Below are 17,929 nucleotides of genomic sequence, written 5' to 3'. Positions count from 1 at the left end.
CCATTAATCTTACTTGGTTCTTCTCAAATTTCTATTCTTTGTTAAATAAACTTATGCTTGTTTTCACTATAAACACCTGTGTTAAGTGGAGTGGTGATCCTGAGGTGAAACTGACAAGTTGGCGTATACTATTTCTCCGGGACTAGCAGATCTGTGAATTTTGAGAGTGCCCAATGGAATAGGGGCTGGACACTTGGTCCAGGGGGATGCATGGAGAGTATCTATCACTAACCTGCAAAGGGACAGCAGAGCCTGCATGGACTGGGAGGGGAGTGATTGTGTTGCCTGAACGGGTGGAGTGAAGGAGCTGACCCCTAGCAGACACAGACAAGGCTTCTTCCTCATGCTAAAGACAGGTGATAGCACAGTGCCTGAGAACCCTGGCTACACCAAGGAAGTACCACACATGGTACTTTTGAAGCTGAATAGTCAGTGATGAGCCCCACCCTGAAGTAGCTGCTTCTGTCCCGTGGGACTGGGCCTGGCTCCACCAGTGCTGGAGACAGTGGAAGCCAAAAGGCTATGGCTCTCCCCACTTTTTAAACAGGATTCATGACACACTACTTTTTAAAAGCTGGCTGGAGGGAGCACACTGTGGCCCAGCCCAGCTGGCCGGCATCTGTGTCCTGCTCTGCATCATGCCACATGCTGGCTGGCTCCCACTGTGTCATGCTACATGCTGGCAGCCAGGCCCTTACCTACCGGCTGCCAAAACCCCAGTGGTGGTCCATCTTGGTAGCAGGGACCAAATGGGTCTGGGAAGCCAAAAGGACCCATTTCCTGAGGGCTCTGCGCTTCCCACCAGGGAGAGTAAGGTAAGCAGTGGGGGGAGGCAAAGGCTTTGGGAGGGTTGGGCTGGTGGTGGGGGTAGGGAAAAAGCACGTGCTCCAGGAGGATCGGGCTGGTGTGAGAGGACTCCCTCAAGGGCTTAGGGAGGGTTAGACTGGTGGGGGGAGGACCCACCATTTTTGCAGTCCTTCTGGCTCCCCAGTCCAGCTTGCCATTCTGGGCAATGTGAACTGGTGCATATGGTCACAGTGCCGCTCAAGTTTGGCATATCTGCCCCTCTGTAGACGTAGGAAACAGAGAGGTGGAAGCATCAAATGTGAGTGGTGCTGAGACCATGTACATCAGGGCACAGCACCTGAACCGGAGAGTCAGGCCAGCCCCACGAGACCTGGCAGCAAGTGGCTCCTGTGAGTGCAGGATACACTCATGCTCAAAACTGCCCCTCCCCCATACACACACGCTGGGTCTCATCTTTCTGAACCCCCACTATATAATCCACTCTTATTCCCCCTCCCTCTCAAAAACAGTACGAGAAGGCAGGCCAGGAGTATAGAAGATGTGTCACTACCGGGATCTTCTCATGATCTCACCCCTACAGCCATGAATTAGGATTCCCCTTCACACAACAAATGCATGAAACATGTCCTTGGCCTTGGCCATTCTGGATGAAAACTCAAGATTTGGCCTTGCTTGTTGAACAGATAATGTTTTGTAGTGAAAAGCGTTGTAAGCCAGTAGTCAAAGCCACTGAACTACACAGATGGCTGGAATTTTGGGCTAACAACCCATTTCTGCTTTAGTTTAATTAATTTATGAGCAACGTGATAATGGTATAAAATGTTGGACTTGAACTCCAGAAGCTCACAAACACAGACAGAAGATCACAGCCTAAAGAGCAGAGAACTACAGATGTTGGTTCTGATAATGATGCCTTCTGCTTTCTTGAATAAGCCACTTTTCTTGTTGTACCAGTAAAATGGGGACAATAATACTCACTCACCTCGGAGATCTGTTGGGAGGACTCATTAGTTAGCTAAGTATTATTAGTATAAATTAGTTGAAAGTCTTAGGATTTATAGTGATAAAAATGTCCTGATTTCTCTCAGTCATGTTAAAAGTCAGATAAAAAATAAAACATCCACTGTACATTAAACCAAAACCAACTGGAAGCATGAACACTATGTAAGCATTCTCTCACCACTTTAAAAGCCCTTGCAGGTGCCGGTAAGGAACTGGTTTCTTCCAAATATTTTTCCCAAGAAAAATGTTTGGCATGTGGATAATCTAGTAGAAAAAATATAAAATCAAGATTTAATGATGTCCTGTAAGTATTATCATGTAACATACATTACCACACATTCATTTAGAGAATTCATAATAAGGCAAGTAAATATTTGTTATAATACTTTGTTTATTTATTCTTTAGATTTATAAAATAATTACAATAAGAAGCACTTATCTGAACAATCTAGGTGCCTACGACACATGCTTCGAATTAATCAAAGAAAGAAATAGCAACCCCACAACACACAATACCGAGTAACCAGCGGCACAAAAACAAACCACAACTGCTTTAGATTTGGGAAGATAAGTAACGAAGGATGGAAGTCTATCTATCCACTTCTACGCATTCAAGACAGTGCTTCACCCTTAATCCTTTATTCTGTAGGTTTAAAGTTGCTATGCCAGTACTAATCAGAACCTAAGATAGTTATGTATCAGTTTAAAATACATGTGGCCGTAATACCAACCTACATCTTTTAGTGAAGTTGTTTTAACCAAAACTACTATAATACTTCTTAAATTTAGGATATATCTGACATGGACATCATGAAGGATACGCTTATCATTGTAAGAAAACGGATTGAGGTTGTCATGTTAAGAATGTCTTATACCAAAAAAAGAACAAAGAGTGCTTGCCCCTGGTATTGTATAAGCACTAAATGTTTAAGTATTGACTCATAATATGGCAGAGAATTATACCAGTATTTCATGTTTTATGAAGGTTGCTAAATAACAGGTTGTAATTAACTTACTGACAGATTAGATGTTTATAGTACTTGTTGAGGTTGTTCTGTAAGCAGCTTTGTGCTCTAGAATTTGATGCCTCAAAATGTTTCATGACTTCCCAAGACTGCTGGGCAGTAGGAGATTTCTCAGCTTGTTAAGTAGGACTGGCTGGCTAATTAAAGTTTTCCATGTTGTCAGGCCACAGATGCCTGTGACCTGTGCTTTCAATATCCTGCATGGCAGCAAAACTTATACCCTTAACTTCAAATCCTCTATCTTTAACACCAAATGAATGCAGAATTGGCCAAACATACCTTTGATTTTACTATTCTCAGCCATACACAGATTTTTTTTATTTTTAAACAAAAGCTCTTGCAATGGTACCATATTAGTGACATTCAAAAAGGGTTTCTAAACAAGGAATATCTATTTTCCTCACTACAAATCTATTAAATAAAAATGGACAGGGAAATGGGAGAGAGAACTTGAATTTTCTGAATAAAGATATGTAAGTCACAAACATCTTGAAGGAAAGGCATGGTATTTGTAATAAGGTCCTACATAGTCATGCAGCGGTGCATGCTCTGCAAAAATGACTTCCTTTCACTGAAGCTCTCTCTTCAACATGATTCATGAAAAACATGCTGGATGATCTCTCTCACCAGAGTTCCCCCCTTCATCTTTTTTAAAGAAACATTGCTTTGATTCCTGCAATGTTCCCAAGCACTGAAAACATAGACCTCCTCCAACTTGCTCCCAGGTGTAGGTCAGACTTTCCTTCTTTTATATGACACGAAAGTAAATGTACTCTCAGAAACTGCCACACGTGTCTCTTGGTGCAATGAAACACTAATGCTATCCTCTGCAGCTCCTTCTCGATAGAGTTCCATTTTTGTGAACAATATTCAGCAGCCTCCCTCAACTCCAGATTTCTGTTTCTGAAAACACAGTAATCCTTGAGTGTTTCTCTTAGATGCTAACCAAAATGACAGGTTGTGAACAGCTGTTTGAGACTAGCCAGGAAATTAAATAGGCTTTCCTCTTTTCTTTTTCTTTTGGTTTCTTAAATGACTCATACCTCTTAGCTAGGAAGTTAGTTTGAGGAACATACTGCCTTTTAAACAGCCATACTTCAGATCTCTCAGCTCTTAAAAGAAACAAGTCTTTGAGCACTGCAAATCTCTTTTTTTTCCAAACAGAGCTGGAGAATGGAAATTTTTTTTTGAGAATCTTCAGTGTCATCAGTGTAGAAATACTGCTGAGACCTTTGTACAAAAACTTTGTACATAGCATCAAATCCTACACAGAGAATTTTCATCAGAGTGGATGCTGACTCAATTTTCCCACAAATGATCATTTTCCTCTTTTCTTCTCAGAGACAGACCCCTTGCCTCACTGCTAACATGGCAATCACCTTATTATTTCCCCCAAATCCAATAAGTCTTTTATTAGATCAGACTTTAATTAGATCAGAATAATGGCAAACAAACAACAAAAATGATCAGTGCTAGCGTACTCAGAGGTTTCCTTGGTTACAGGCTACATTCAGCTAACTTCATTCTTGGGTTCTGGATCCAAACCAGCTCCAGTTGCAATTACTGCTAAAAGACAAGTTTGTTTGTTTTTTTAAATTCTGGCACACACAATGTTCCAGACCTCAACGGGGCAGTAACCACACACAGTCACCACAGTTCTCAAAGTTTTACTTTAACACACAGAATGACTGACTCTAAATGACATATGTACTACAAGGAGGATATCGCCAAGTTTTTTCCATTGATTCTCTTATGATTATTTTTATACTGAGTGTTCTACAATTTCCTACATATATTTGGAAGACCAACAAGTGCTACAGATCTCTCTCAAAGGAATTTATTAACTTTGCTAGACAGCACTTCTTTTTATAAGCTATATCCCAAGCTACTTTCTACAGAACAGCCTTCATAATCTCTAGCATGGAGGGGAATCCAGTTAATACAACACAATACCCCAGAACAAATACTTGCCTTCTTGTTTTCACTGCTCTCTCTTCTATGCTCACTTTCATCTTGGTTTCCTCCCTTTCTGAGAGTCCTTACAGCTTTTGTTCCCTTGATTACACAAGGCTATCCATTTACTTATCCACTAAGACCCAGATTTTTAAAGGTATTTCAGCATTGCTGCACTCATCTCAGTTTATTTAAAAGCCTAAAATTTCATTTTCAAAAGGGATTTAGGTACTTGATATATTAAAATTAATGATGCATGCACAAATTTAATATCTTGATGGATAACTGTCTCATTAATATAGCACATAAAGATATTCCCTGTGAACTTGGAGATGGTTGAAAAGGACGAAAGAATTAAACAAATCACCTGGCTTCTTCTCTATTTCTTTTCTATTTCATTTGCTTTGCTTTTCTCTACATTTTTTTTCTACTTTTTCTACTTTTTTTTTTTTTTTTTTTTTTTTTTTTTTTTTAGTGTGATAGGCTGAATTCACTCACAGGTTCCGGAGTCTTGGTGCTGAAAATTGTGACAGATATTGCAATGACATGTGACATGCGATATCTTTGGGCACCATACTGTATTAAATGTATTAAACGGTTTATGTATGATTGTATTTTACTACAAGGGGAAGGATTACAGCAGCTCCTACAGGAACTAAAAACAATGGCACGTGATTAAGGTGAATCACTGAAGCCTTGTCTACACTAGAAAAATAAGTCAACCGAACACAGATCAACTTACAGCCACCTGCGGTAGCTGATATCCACACTACCCTCCTTGGGGCGGTGGAGTGTCCTCACCAGGAGCATTTCCACCGGACCTTAGAGGGGCACTCTGGGAAGCTGAGAACCCGATTTCTCAGCTCCCTGCTGGGAGCCCCACAGGCTCCCGATGGGCTGCCCCCTCAAATCCTTGCCAGGAGCTGGGGAAAGCCATCCAGGGCTCTCTCCCCCCCCCCCCCCATTCCCAGGGAGAAGCCGCCCTGGGGAGTGGAGTCCAGCTACCCTGGCCAGGAGCCAATAGCCATGTCAATTTCACGGGTGAGCTGTGAAATTGACAAGGCTGCAGAGTGAAGACCAGCCCCCTGGCTTCTCACCCCGCTTGCAGCTGGGAGCAGGAAGCCCAGGTGGCTGGACCTTGTCCCACTCCTGGCCAGAGAGAAGACCAGCTGCTCAGCTCTCAAGGGGGCTTTCTTGAGAGCCCCAGAACCAATGTAAGCGAAGCAGTGTCTACATTGAAACTGTGTCACCCTAAAGCAAGCTAACATAAGCCCTACACCTCTAGTTGAAGTGGTTTTATTTTGTCGAAAAAACAGGGCAGTGGGAGGGTGATTGCAGTGGGTACACCAGCACGATTTTGTCAAAAAAGCTGAATTTGGTCAATAAAATAGTCTAGAGTAGACCAGGACTGAGACTAAACTATCTAGAGAGTTACCACCTTCTGAAGTTTACACACTGGTTCAAGCTGGGTTTTTTTATTTTCAAAAGGGATTTAGGAATTTAGGAGCCAATACCCCAACAAAATCCCTTTTGAAAATGAGAATTCAGCTATTAAATCAGTTTGGTGCAGCAATGCTGAGCACAGCAACACCCAAATACTTATCTGGGCCTAACTTCCAAATTTGGTTCACTAGCAGGTATTTGTCTAATGCAACCACTCTGTACGACACTTAGCATTTATGCCACTGACATTTTCAGCACTAAGATTCGGGAGCATGAGAGTAAATTCATTCTATCACACAAAAAGAAATAAGGAGAAAAAAGTCCAAAGAAAAAGCAAAGCAAAAGAGAACACCACAGAGAAAAGTAGTACAGAGGTAGCCATGCTATTTGTCTCATTCTATTTCACTTTTCAACCATCTCTAGCTTTTCTCTGGGAATATCTCGTATGGATAACTGTCTCATTAATACAGCACAGAAATATTAAATTTGTGTGTGTGCCTTTAAATTTAATATCTCAAGTGCTTATAAAAAGACCACTTCAACCACTCCAAATACCAATTCTTAACTATAAGAAGAGTATTTTAATGGAGCTGTCATAAAGTGTGTTATAAGTCTTGGCCAATGCTGCTGCTAGCTACATTTTCAATAATTCTTTCAACTGTGTAGTACAGTACAAACCTGGAGGGGTGATGAGAGTTCTTCTATGTTCTTTACACCATCCAATGGGATGAATGTGTGGGCTAGCTGCCTCACACCTGGAGGGGAAAAATGATTGAAAAATGCACTCATCATTGTTGTCTAGGCATACACACAAGTTGTTTTCTCTAAAAATACAGAATTATTTAACAAATCCCAAATAAATTGACAGATTCAACACAAGACATAAATGGTAACCATAACAAAAACATACCAATATACCTCATCCAATCTTACCCCATATAAGTGAGCATAAGATCTTTGCAACATTTCTGAAAGATCAATAACCCAATTCTACTGGACCAAATAGGACAGCAAATTCCAAGAACTCTTCCACTGAGGAGCCCCACTACCAGTTCCCACACATTCAAATCTAGGGATTCTTATCACAAACATGTCAGCTGACTTCAAGCATCCTAGTAATGCATTCAGAAATTGCATTGTGGGGTTAGGACTCAAATTTTAGGGTTTAAAGATCTATATCGACACTCCGAATTGCACCTGGAAGCAGAAAGGTGCAATGTGCAGAGCACAGGTGTAATACGCTTCCTCTGACTGTCTCACAAAACAAGAGGGCCACTATGTTCAGCACCAATTTCTGAGTGGTGCAATAGGAGCCACAGATAGAGTGTCACCATAATCCAAGTGGCATGTGAGCAAAGTACAAGTTAGAGAGCAACAGACACAATCACTATGCTGAGTGCAGAGGTCAAAAAGCACTTTTAGCTACAGACTGCACCTGAGACTCCAGGACTAGCCAGCAATTCAGAAAACCTCCTCAACTGCAAACTGCCCTGACAAAAAGTGAGCAAACCACTCTGTCCTGGGAACAGATACCACTCCATAATACTCTCTAGGTATTTCCCTACCCATACAGAATCAACTGCATCTTATTTAAAAGAAGACTGTAGGTAACATTAAGCATGAAGTTCTAAATATTAGCAATATAGAAAGCATTTAACTGATGTAAAAATGGAACAAAAAACCTATTTAAACGTTTAGTACAATATTATTAGGAAAGGAGAAACAAGACTGATGCAGTTGGAAAGTGGAGAGAGATCAGGTTCTAAAGCGAAAGCAGCACACAATCCCTGGATCTTGCACCTAGGTTTGCAGATACTTCATGATGTTTGGGAAATTTGCTGAATAATTAATGGTATGTAAAGAAAAATAGGAGACAGTATTACTAATTGGGAAATTAAGCAGTGTCATCCTGAAGCAAATTTTGGGCTAAAGCAAAAGCTATCATCAACTAAATATTTTTCAATATACTTTTCAATCTTCTGCTTTTTTCCACAAAGAATAAATATAGGGTCATTGTTTATCCAAAGGTCTCTAGGACACCCAAAACCTTTGTATAAATGGGTTTGGGATGATGTGGGGAGCCCACCCAAAGACTTTGAAAAGGCTTCACTCAAGGTCCCCAATCCAGCAACACAGTGAAGAAAATGCAACCATAAGTAAAAACAAGGTGGCTTTAGAGGAGCTATACCACCTGAGGTGTGGGCCCTTTAAAGCCAGCCAACCTGCAAAACTTCTAGCTGGCACTCTCATGCAGGGTATAGTACAACTCCGGCAGACAAGGAACAACATTTTCAAAAGCAGCTACATTATTTATGATCCTAAATCCCACTGTCAAAAGAGTCACTTAGGTACCTAGAAGGCTAAGTCACAATAACTTTCAAAAGACTTCAGCTCCTAAGTCACTTTTGAAAAATGGGACCTAGGCTTCTAATTCATTTTAGATGCTTTTGAAAATTTTACTCAAAATCAAATCTTGGTTGAATTAGAATTTTGTTTAACTTGAGTTCAATGAACTGGAGCTTGACTGCATGCCCCAATAAGCCACAGAGATCTCCAATATCTGTACAAAGATAAATTCCCATGTTGTACAACTAGAGAAACAATGTGATTTCATCATTAGGTATCTGAAGCCTTTTGAAGGACATGGGCCTGATGCCAATCAACTCCTAAAATCCAGCAGGCTCCATGGGTGTACTGGGGTCTGCACACATGGATCATATTGCAAGGTTGCGGTCTATATGAATATCTCTATCTATTTTCCTTCAGCAAGTCTGGAAAGTGCCAGCCTCCTGAGAGTAACACATCACTGTATATATTAATGAATTGCATTAAATTAAGTTAAAAAAAATCACTGTTATTCTGCAATATACAACATTGTTCTCTTCTACTGAACAAAGAGGAGTTTCCCCCGTTATTGTCATGGGGAGGAGGATTTCTGCATGAGTTGAAGGTGTATCAGGTTACCACATCCTGATGCCTAAACAGGTCAGATCTCTTACCATATTGCCCAATTCCTCATTCCCTCCGCACACAAACCATTTATTGATTTCAATGGGGAACTGAGCTCACAAAAGAACACAGAACAGAACCACTGACTATACCACGGTAACTACAATGACTTTGACCTTGTGCTACCTAAAGCAAAAGTAAAGAAGTATTTTCCTATTCAGAATTTAAAGAAAAAGTAATTAAAATGATGTTTTAAAAGTGATTTTACATGACAAACAGCTGAAGTCCAGTGTAGGTGTATTTAACTGTGCGCTTTAAATAACAGAAATGCAAGCAGGGTGTCTCATTACCGTCATCACACAGCAAGCACTGTTCCAGCCTTCTACTTATAGATTTCAGACACTAATGCTGAAATACTTGTCTAAGGTAATTATTTTGTGAATTTTTTTTTTTATAAAATATAAACGAACAGCTGCACCAGTATTTCTATGCTAACTTCAAATATATCAAATCCTACAGGAAAAAATACTCTCTAGAAATAAAGGCTCCAAGACAACAGCAAAGGATGCAATCGATATAGTTTACAAAATATGCTTTATGTATTTAAGCTTACTATTTATACAGCACTTCATACAACTTTAAAATTACCATATTTTCAAAATCAAGAACCAAGGCACTTTTGCGTCAACACTTTCTAGGTTTGTGAAGTTCTCAAATGTTCACATTCAGTCTCCTTTATTTGGTCTTTTACAACTGGGTCAGAAAAGCTCTTCCTGGACAGATCAAAGAAAGGGAGTTATATACCTCTTTCAAATGCACCTCTCACACTTTCTCGCCCTCTCTCACACAAACTTCCCTTCTCTCTGCAGAGACTACAGAGAGGAGACACGTAAAGAACAGTAGGACAATCAGGTATTCACCTTCTCACTTCCCAATCTATGGAGGGGTTGGGGTGTGGTTTTTTGCATAGATTGAGTCATTACCTCATTGGACTCATTGCACTGATGCTGCTTGAAGAGTTTTGAAGTAAAATTTTCAAAAGCATGTAAACTACTTAGGAGTTTATGTTCCATTTTCAAAAGCATCTAAGCCACTTCTGATACTAAGACAGACTCTTTAGTCACTTGATTGCTGTGTGATGAGAGTAGAACAAGCGTGAGAAAAATTTCTAACAGTACAACCTTGCTCAAAGTTCAAGGTGCATTTCTTTGGCCTTGCTTTCTTGAGCAAAAACATATGGCAATTTATAATAAAAAATCTAAACCAAACACTCCACTGCACACACGTCTCCCTGGGAAGAGGGTTAGAGAACAAACATGTGACAGATGTTAGTACTACTGGAAGACATTCACACACTATGATCATGAGTGTTGTATAAGAACCTATAAAGAAAGAACAAATCTTTTATTGTGATTTTAAAAGAAACCTCAATGAAATGAAAAATCAGGAAATTTTAGATGGTCCAAAAGAAATTCTTGAGACATTGATACCTCATGTGAGAAACTGACACTGGTCTGGTAAAACAAAACAAAAATTACCCATTACCATTGTCTCTGAGCCCCCTACAGTCATTTTAAAATATGAGAAATATGGACAAATAAAATTGCTGACATTCATTTTAAGCAGGATATATAGAGTTATTTCAATCATCTCTCTTTTCTTCTGTGGCGTAGTAGACTAAACACATGACGAAGTCAAAAATGCTAGATTCTATTCTCAGTTTTGTCACTCAGTCATTTAGAGTCATGGAGTTTAAGGTCAGAAGACACAATCAGATCATCTGCTGTGACCTCTCATAAATCACAGACCACCAATACCCCACCCAGTACCTGCACACTAAACCCACACCCAAAATTAGACCAAAGGATTACAGCCCACAAGAGAGTAGATTATTGTGTGCCACAGACAAAGAACAGGAGGGACCGAGGTACACTAGTGCCTGAGGCCATCATCCACAATGGCTAAGCAAGACAATCACAGATTATCTTGACAAGTGACCTTCACCCACACCTGCAGAGGAAGGCGAAAAAATTCACAAATCACAACCAATTTGATCTGGGGGAAAATCCCTTCCCAGTTCCAAATATGACCATATTTATCTCAAATGTACAATGGAGATAATCATGCTTGCACACTTCTGCAAAACATTTCATCTGGAAGCACTATGAAAAAGAAATGGGAAGGTTCCTAACTAGTAAGCTGAGTTTCAGTACATTGCCTCTGCAAATCCACTATCTTGGAACTGTAGTGTGGCATGTGTTGGATCTTTCGTAAAGCAGTGCAGTTGTGGCATATACATGCCCCACTAATGGATCCTAAAGTTCATAACAAGATTATAAAGGCCATACAAATCATACCATGTAAAATCTGTCTCTGTCAGTGCCAGTCACAGTGTTCATAACCAAAAAGGCACTGGGTACCCTCTACAGTAAACAGTTTTGAGCCAAGGAGCCAATAACAGAGCCAAACCATCACTGAAAGCCAGCTGGATCTATAAAAGAGCACAGAACAAACTACAATGCTGTTTCTTATTTTTATAAAAACAAAATCTAGCTATTTTAAAATGTGGTTAAGCAGAACAAAAATTCAAAAAGTAAGTACATGGAGAGACGATTTCATTGCCAGCAGTTCTTCATGCTAAAGAAAGAACTGAAGGTGGTTAGGATTGTGAATCCCTTTATAAACTCCCTTCAAATGTCTGGTCCATTAGGATATCTGCATGCAGATATCCAAAGTGATTCTATGCTCATGACGACAGGGCATGCAGATTCCCAAAAGCAGGAAACTACAGGCACATCTCTGGAGAAAGAAATTATTATTTCTTCTACCATTCATATTCATTTTTCTTTGGTTTTTGTCCTGCATCTCACTGTTGCCTATCCACAACTCAATAATTAAATTCAGATTGTAAGAGACAGAAACTATTAATAGTTCTTTTCCAAAAAATATTCAATTGTCTCCCACTGGAAGTGTGGACAGCACTGTTTGAAAAAAACGTCAGTTATAAAATAAAAATATATTAAAATGTGCTACATTAATTTTGCTGTTCTAATTGTCAATTTCCACACATGATAAAATTTTATTTTGATATTTAGGATTTGTGCCAGAATTACTCCTGTTAAATGTAGATACTATTGTATCTACAGCAGATATTATTTTGTTAAACATTCCTATTTTTATGAACACCCATGGTAATACATTATAATTAACAAATAGCATTACATGGTAAGTATGGCTATTACATAGTAGCCAAGTCAGCTACACACAAAAATGAAGCCATCTTATAGCCCCATCTAGTGCTTCAGTGTGAACATTTCACCATAAATATTATATTAATACCAAACACGTTAAAAACCGGTATTGCTCTACGTCAGTGGTTCTCAACCTACTTAGCATTCTGCGCTGCATATACAGCTCCTTCTGTGTTATGTAGGCCGCATCCGCACAATATATGGCCTTGAGGACATCACATGGGCTGCAGCTGTGTGCTGACTGGGCCACAAGTGCTCATGGGCAGTTGGTTGAGAATCACTGTTCTAAGTAATTAAAAGCATTTCCTGTACCCATCTTATCCTTTGGTATTTCTAACCCAACGTGCTCCCCTCAAAAAAAGTGACTCCTGCTGCAGCATTGATGGAGCAGACTTGATCATGTCAGAAGAGCACAGAAGTAGATCATAAGTCAGGCAGAGCAGCTTTTAAAGGGGCATGTCCCACTGGGTACCAAACAAAACAACAACAGATGTGTGTGTGTAAAATAAACCTTTTGTGTAGAGCCACTCCAACAGTTCACTCTGCTCCCAACACTAAAAGAACTCCTTCAGAATAGGATGCAGGAATTACAGTCAAACAGCCTAAATCTACATTCTGACTTTCTTTGTTGCTAGCGATGCAATGAGGGGGCAGAGAAGCAGAGTTGTACTGGCTGTGCAGAGATTCCATGAGTCAATTGGTCTGCACAAGGCAGACGAATAGAATGGCTCAATGGAGCCTCAAGCCACAGACTCGGCAGTGCTTTTTGTGGCTAGTCTAAAAAGCTGTAACATTCGCTGTCTTCAGTGCCAACCTCCAGGTGCCAGTAGGCACATAAAGACTAATAATAAAAATGACTGTATCTACCCCAATATATAACAAGTCCTAACACTAAGACTGCTCAACCAGGAAACATCCTCAAGTTTTAGATTACACGTTCAGTTTCACCACTGACTTCAATGAGAGCACTTAGGCCAGCATAAGCATGTTTGAAAATTCCATCTACAGGAGAGGAGATGATTAGTTGAGGACTACAGCCTTAACTCACACCAGTTTTCTAACCTTTTTCCTTCTGCTGACTACTTTGTAAGAGAATAAAACTCCCATGGATCACATCCCCTCCCAGCCCTTCATTGCGGATCACCAGGAGCACACAGTAGTTTAAGAATCTCTCTCAAAGCTATTCAGGATGTTCACAACTTTTCCCTTTTCCTCTTATCATGACCTCAGTGAGTTATGGTAACTACACATCTATGATATCTGCCTTACAGCTCCAAAGAAAAACCACCACAACCAACCAACCAGTTACCATTACAATGTGGCTTTCATCTCCCAACTGAATGTTAGAAACACATCTAAAAAAAGGTAAGGAATATGCATTGATTGGTTGTCCTAAAGAATACATTTGGGCATCCCTCAGTTTCAATGCACTTGGTACAACACTCTTGCATCACATTTACAACTTTGGTTTCGTGTCACACCCAAGGGATGTTCCAGGCCAGGGCTGGGGCATTGACCTGATCAGTACTGATTCAAAAAGTAATACTGGATCACCAAAATCTGTTGCTTAACAGCAATCAGCCCTAGTTGCAACTTGGGAAACTGCTGTTTAAAGCTTTGAATCATTAAAATAATCACTACTTTTGGATCCTTGTTCCTCTCAGAGAAGCTTTTAAAAATATTTAACTCTGATAATTATGTAGCTGCTTTAGTTGTGAATATTACATGCATTAATCAGAATTCTTTTCTCAAATACAGAAAACCCATTTTGCTACTTTTTAAAATATGAATACAGCTGCTTTATCCTGACATGATAAAGTTTAGCCCCAGCACCTATTGTTCTCATAGAAGTACCAAACGTTCTGTCATTTCTAGATAAGAAGGGTGAAAATAGACAGGTTTGCAGAATGCAGAGCAAATTTTACCTTCTTGAATATAAATATTACACTGGCTAAATTGTTATAGTACTAATTCTAGCTGAGATACATTAATGGCTTAAAATGAAAGTATTTTCAGATGTTCAGAAAGTATTCAGAAAAAGTTACCTCTAGGCTGAAAGTTAAGTTTATAAAATACAATTTTAGAGACAATTTTTCTTCTGCTGTTGAGAGTTTGGCAAAAATTACATTCAGCTGTTTTTCATTTATCCAAGAGAAGAAAAATTTTTATACTTCATAAAAATAATTTTTTTTTCCATTTGGATAACACACAAAATGGCTGTGTTTTTAAAGTCTGAAAAGACCTAATGAGGAATAAAGATAACTGTTTGGCATAATCTACTGAATGTGCTTCCTAGGCCATTTTTCCTTATTGATCCTTACTGATTTAGGCATGTACTGAGGATGCTAGGTACATGGAAAGCCCACCATGTAAGCATGATGGAAAGCAAAAGCCCTATGGTACTCTTCCCTTGCACGTTTAAGCACAGGGGTGTATCAGCCCAGTACATATTTAGGATACAGATCCATGTATCAGATTTTCTAAGGCACCTACAATCCTGGTATCTAAACTCCAGACAAAGAGCAGTAGGTGCACCCATAAGGGCCAGCTTTCAGACTTCCTTTCTGCCAGTATGTCTCTCTTGCTGTTTTTGTTTAATCACTCATCCATGTTCTTTCCCTCCTTTTCCCCAGTTCCATGGCAGTCCTGAATACACCAGTACAAAGAGGGGGAGTCGGGACACTTGATCAAGGATTTCATTTTTTTTTTTTCTGGTGGAGTTTCCAAAAATTCAATCTTAAGTAGTCTCTTCCACATACATTTTTCTCTCAGCATCTCCAGGACCTTTCCAGACAGACTGTGCATAATGATCTCATTACTGGGACAACGTTCCAAATAGACCCTGGTAAAATCTTACATGCCTAATGAGCATGCTCAAAAGTGGTTCCTTCATTCCCCTATACATTTTTTTAATTTTAAAATTTTTCTCATCCTGTCCTATAGAAAGGTTCTATAGCTCAAGTAGAACTATTTGGAGGTGAGGTTTGGAGATTTTTATTCCTGTCTTTTACAGTAATTTGAGAGCAAAACAAAAAAAAGTGTTAACATTCTGAAAAAAACCCAAACCCTTTGTTTTCACTATTCAGTTGTTCAAAAGACTGGCTGGCTGTTGAATTGATGATTTTAATGCTGCTGAGATTTAAAAAGTATTGTTAATGGTATGTTACTATCTAAGTCTAAATAAATAAATGGATTTTCCCCTCAAACTTTCAACTTTTTCCAGTCACCCACTACTTCTTGAGTATCAAAAGACTCCTAAAAGTAATCACTAACTCTTCTAGTATTAGAGCCCTAATTCCATGTCATCATCACCTGTGGATGTAACCCATGATTGCTTAGTTCTTTGCCTTCCTCTGCCTGAACTAAATACTTGCTTGCCACTGTTTCAATTATTTCATTCTCCTCCTCCAGTTCATTTTTGGCATCAGTAGCTACAATCACAGCCTCCATGTTCTGTAAATATTTTCACCTATTCTGTCCTTTTCTACATGGGTTATGCATACACCCCCACAGTATCCGAAAGTCTCAAATACAAACACAAAATGTTTTCCACAACATATTTTTAAGCAACCAACAATTAATTCTTTATTTTGCCTTCTTCTTAATATTATCTCTCCATCTTTAATCACAACATTGCCAGTTTCTCAATGCTAAAAAAGTTAACAAAAAATTGGGGACAGGCGCGACCATTAACAATATTAAGACATAAAATATTTCAGTAAGTTTCAGATAATTTTCGGAAGCTTGTCTGAATAAAAAACACCAAACCTTCTGGGGTTCACCCACCATTTACATTTTACTTTACTTTGGATTCAAATAAAAAGCAATTATGCATGTTTCATTAGCACCGCACTTTTTTACAATAGCTTGCAGTACAAGATGCAGATGTAGGAAAAGCAAATATCCATGTTATAAACTACAACTGAACAGCATAGCAACATTATATGTCACATTGGTAATAAAATTATAGTTCGTATATCCAATGAATAATGCTGAATTTTCATATATGCTCATCCTCCAGACCCCCAACGTATTTCCACACGTTAAGGTTCTGCCCAACACAAATTTAACAAATCAGGGAAACAAATTACTAGCTGCAGTTTGCAAGGTATGCAGGATCTTAACCCCATTTTGTTACTGTGCTAAAGCCTTAGGAAACAACTGAATTTCTGACTACACAAAAGAACTGTTTTGTGGCAGGATCAGGGGATAATCATGCCTTTAAACAGATTTTATTAGTAGGGCACATGGGGCAAACAGACACACCATGATGAAATGTAGCTGCTGTTTCAGTCATGGCTACCAGTGTGCCTTACTGACGGTATCAGAATGTCCACGTGAATATTTCCCACTAAAAAAATCCAACATGAAGATGCATTGCAAAATTAAATGAGTAATTACTCATACCAGATTTAGTCCCATATACAACTCCAGCACCCATTTTCCACAATCTTTTGAAAGATGTTCAAGTGCAACTTGAACATATATATTTAAAAATCTGTCCTCTAAAGTCCACTACAGATATTTAAAGGTCTAGATGACATGTTTATAAAAATCTGATAAAAGCTGGTGTGCTGACTACATGCAGAGTACAAAAAGTATCAGATGCTGTCTAATAATTTCTGATATGACTATTAAAATATAAAAAATACAAACAAAGGTCATACCAATAGTCATAGCTCTCATCCCAGTTATCAAAATGAACCAGGAAACGATTGTCCACCATGTCTGTTACCGTAGCAACACAGATGAATGTAGGATTTTTTTTGTCTACAGCTTCAAGCTTCATTCCCACTCGAAATCCCGATGGAATAACTGTCTACTCAAACAGAAAGTTTTAATTAAGGGTAAATAACACACTACAACCCAAAACCTCCCCAGTGTCCACAATCAATACATTTATGTCATTTAAAAGTTTACCAATTAACTGGCCCAACAATACGGCAGCAGCCCAATTAGCTGAGATGAAAGATGCTCAAACACAGACACAGACTCTGAGATCATGGTTTATGAACCAAACATTTCTGATCATGTTGCCTTTGATTTTAACTGTGACTCATTAGACACCATCTCTGACAGCCTTCACCTAGTCCCATAAAATTATAAAAGCAGTATGATGCCAGTTCATGATACAGGCAGGATAGCCAAACTGGGTGAAAAGTCGGACAAAAAGGAAGATTTAAATAAATAAATAAATCAGCCAAGAGATAGTATTTTGACTGAGAAAAAGGCAGAAAATCTTTCTTATGCCTAATACAGATTAAAATGTATTCCATGTTTTGGTCAATATTCTTAGACTGAGAAGGAGAGTAGCAGGCTTAAATCCAGTGGTGCCACAAAAGTATAAACAATCTTATAAAATTTAAGGAGGATTCATGAGCAAATTATTAGAGGATGAGGTGTGGCTTCTATTCCCAGCTCCGTGACTGATTTGTTTTGTGATTTTAGGTAAAATCACTTAATCTCTCACTGCATATCTGTAACATGAGGATTGGATGC

General features: G+C 39.1%; 1 protein-coding gene across 3 annotated transcripts in view; it reads right to left on the bottom strand.

Annotated features, from left to right (window-relative positions):
- L3MBTL3 (L3MBTL histone methyl-lysine binding protein 3) overlaps positions 1–17,929 on the bottom strand; it is a 154,737-nt gene that overhangs the window by 51,372 nt on the left and 85,436 nt on the right. For all 3 annotated transcript variants that reach the window (XM_067546733.1, XM_067546734.1, XM_067546735.1), the window contains exons 11-13: positions 17,098–17,249; positions 6,909–6,985; positions 1,988–2,073 (exon numbers count right to left, since the gene is read on the bottom strand). In XM_067546733.1, the coding sequence (XP_067402834.1) occupies positions 1,988–2,073; positions 6,909–6,985; positions 17,098–17,249 (315 nt within the window). The remainder of the gene's footprint in view (positions 1–1,987; positions 2,074–6,908; positions 6,986–17,097; positions 17,250–17,929) is intronic.

Source organism: Emydura macquarii, unplaced genomic scaffold (assembly GCF_026122565.2).
Source record: "Emydura macquarii macquarii isolate MOO-44397 ecotype Brisbane River unplaced genomic scaffold, CSIRO-AGI_Emac_v2 contig_1146, whole genome shotgun sequence".
NCBI lineage: Eukaryota > Metazoa > Chordata > Testudines > Chelidae > Emydura > Emydura macquarii.
The sequence above is the reverse complement of the archived record's forward strand: the minus strand, read 5'-3'. Positions and strand labels throughout refer to the sequence as shown.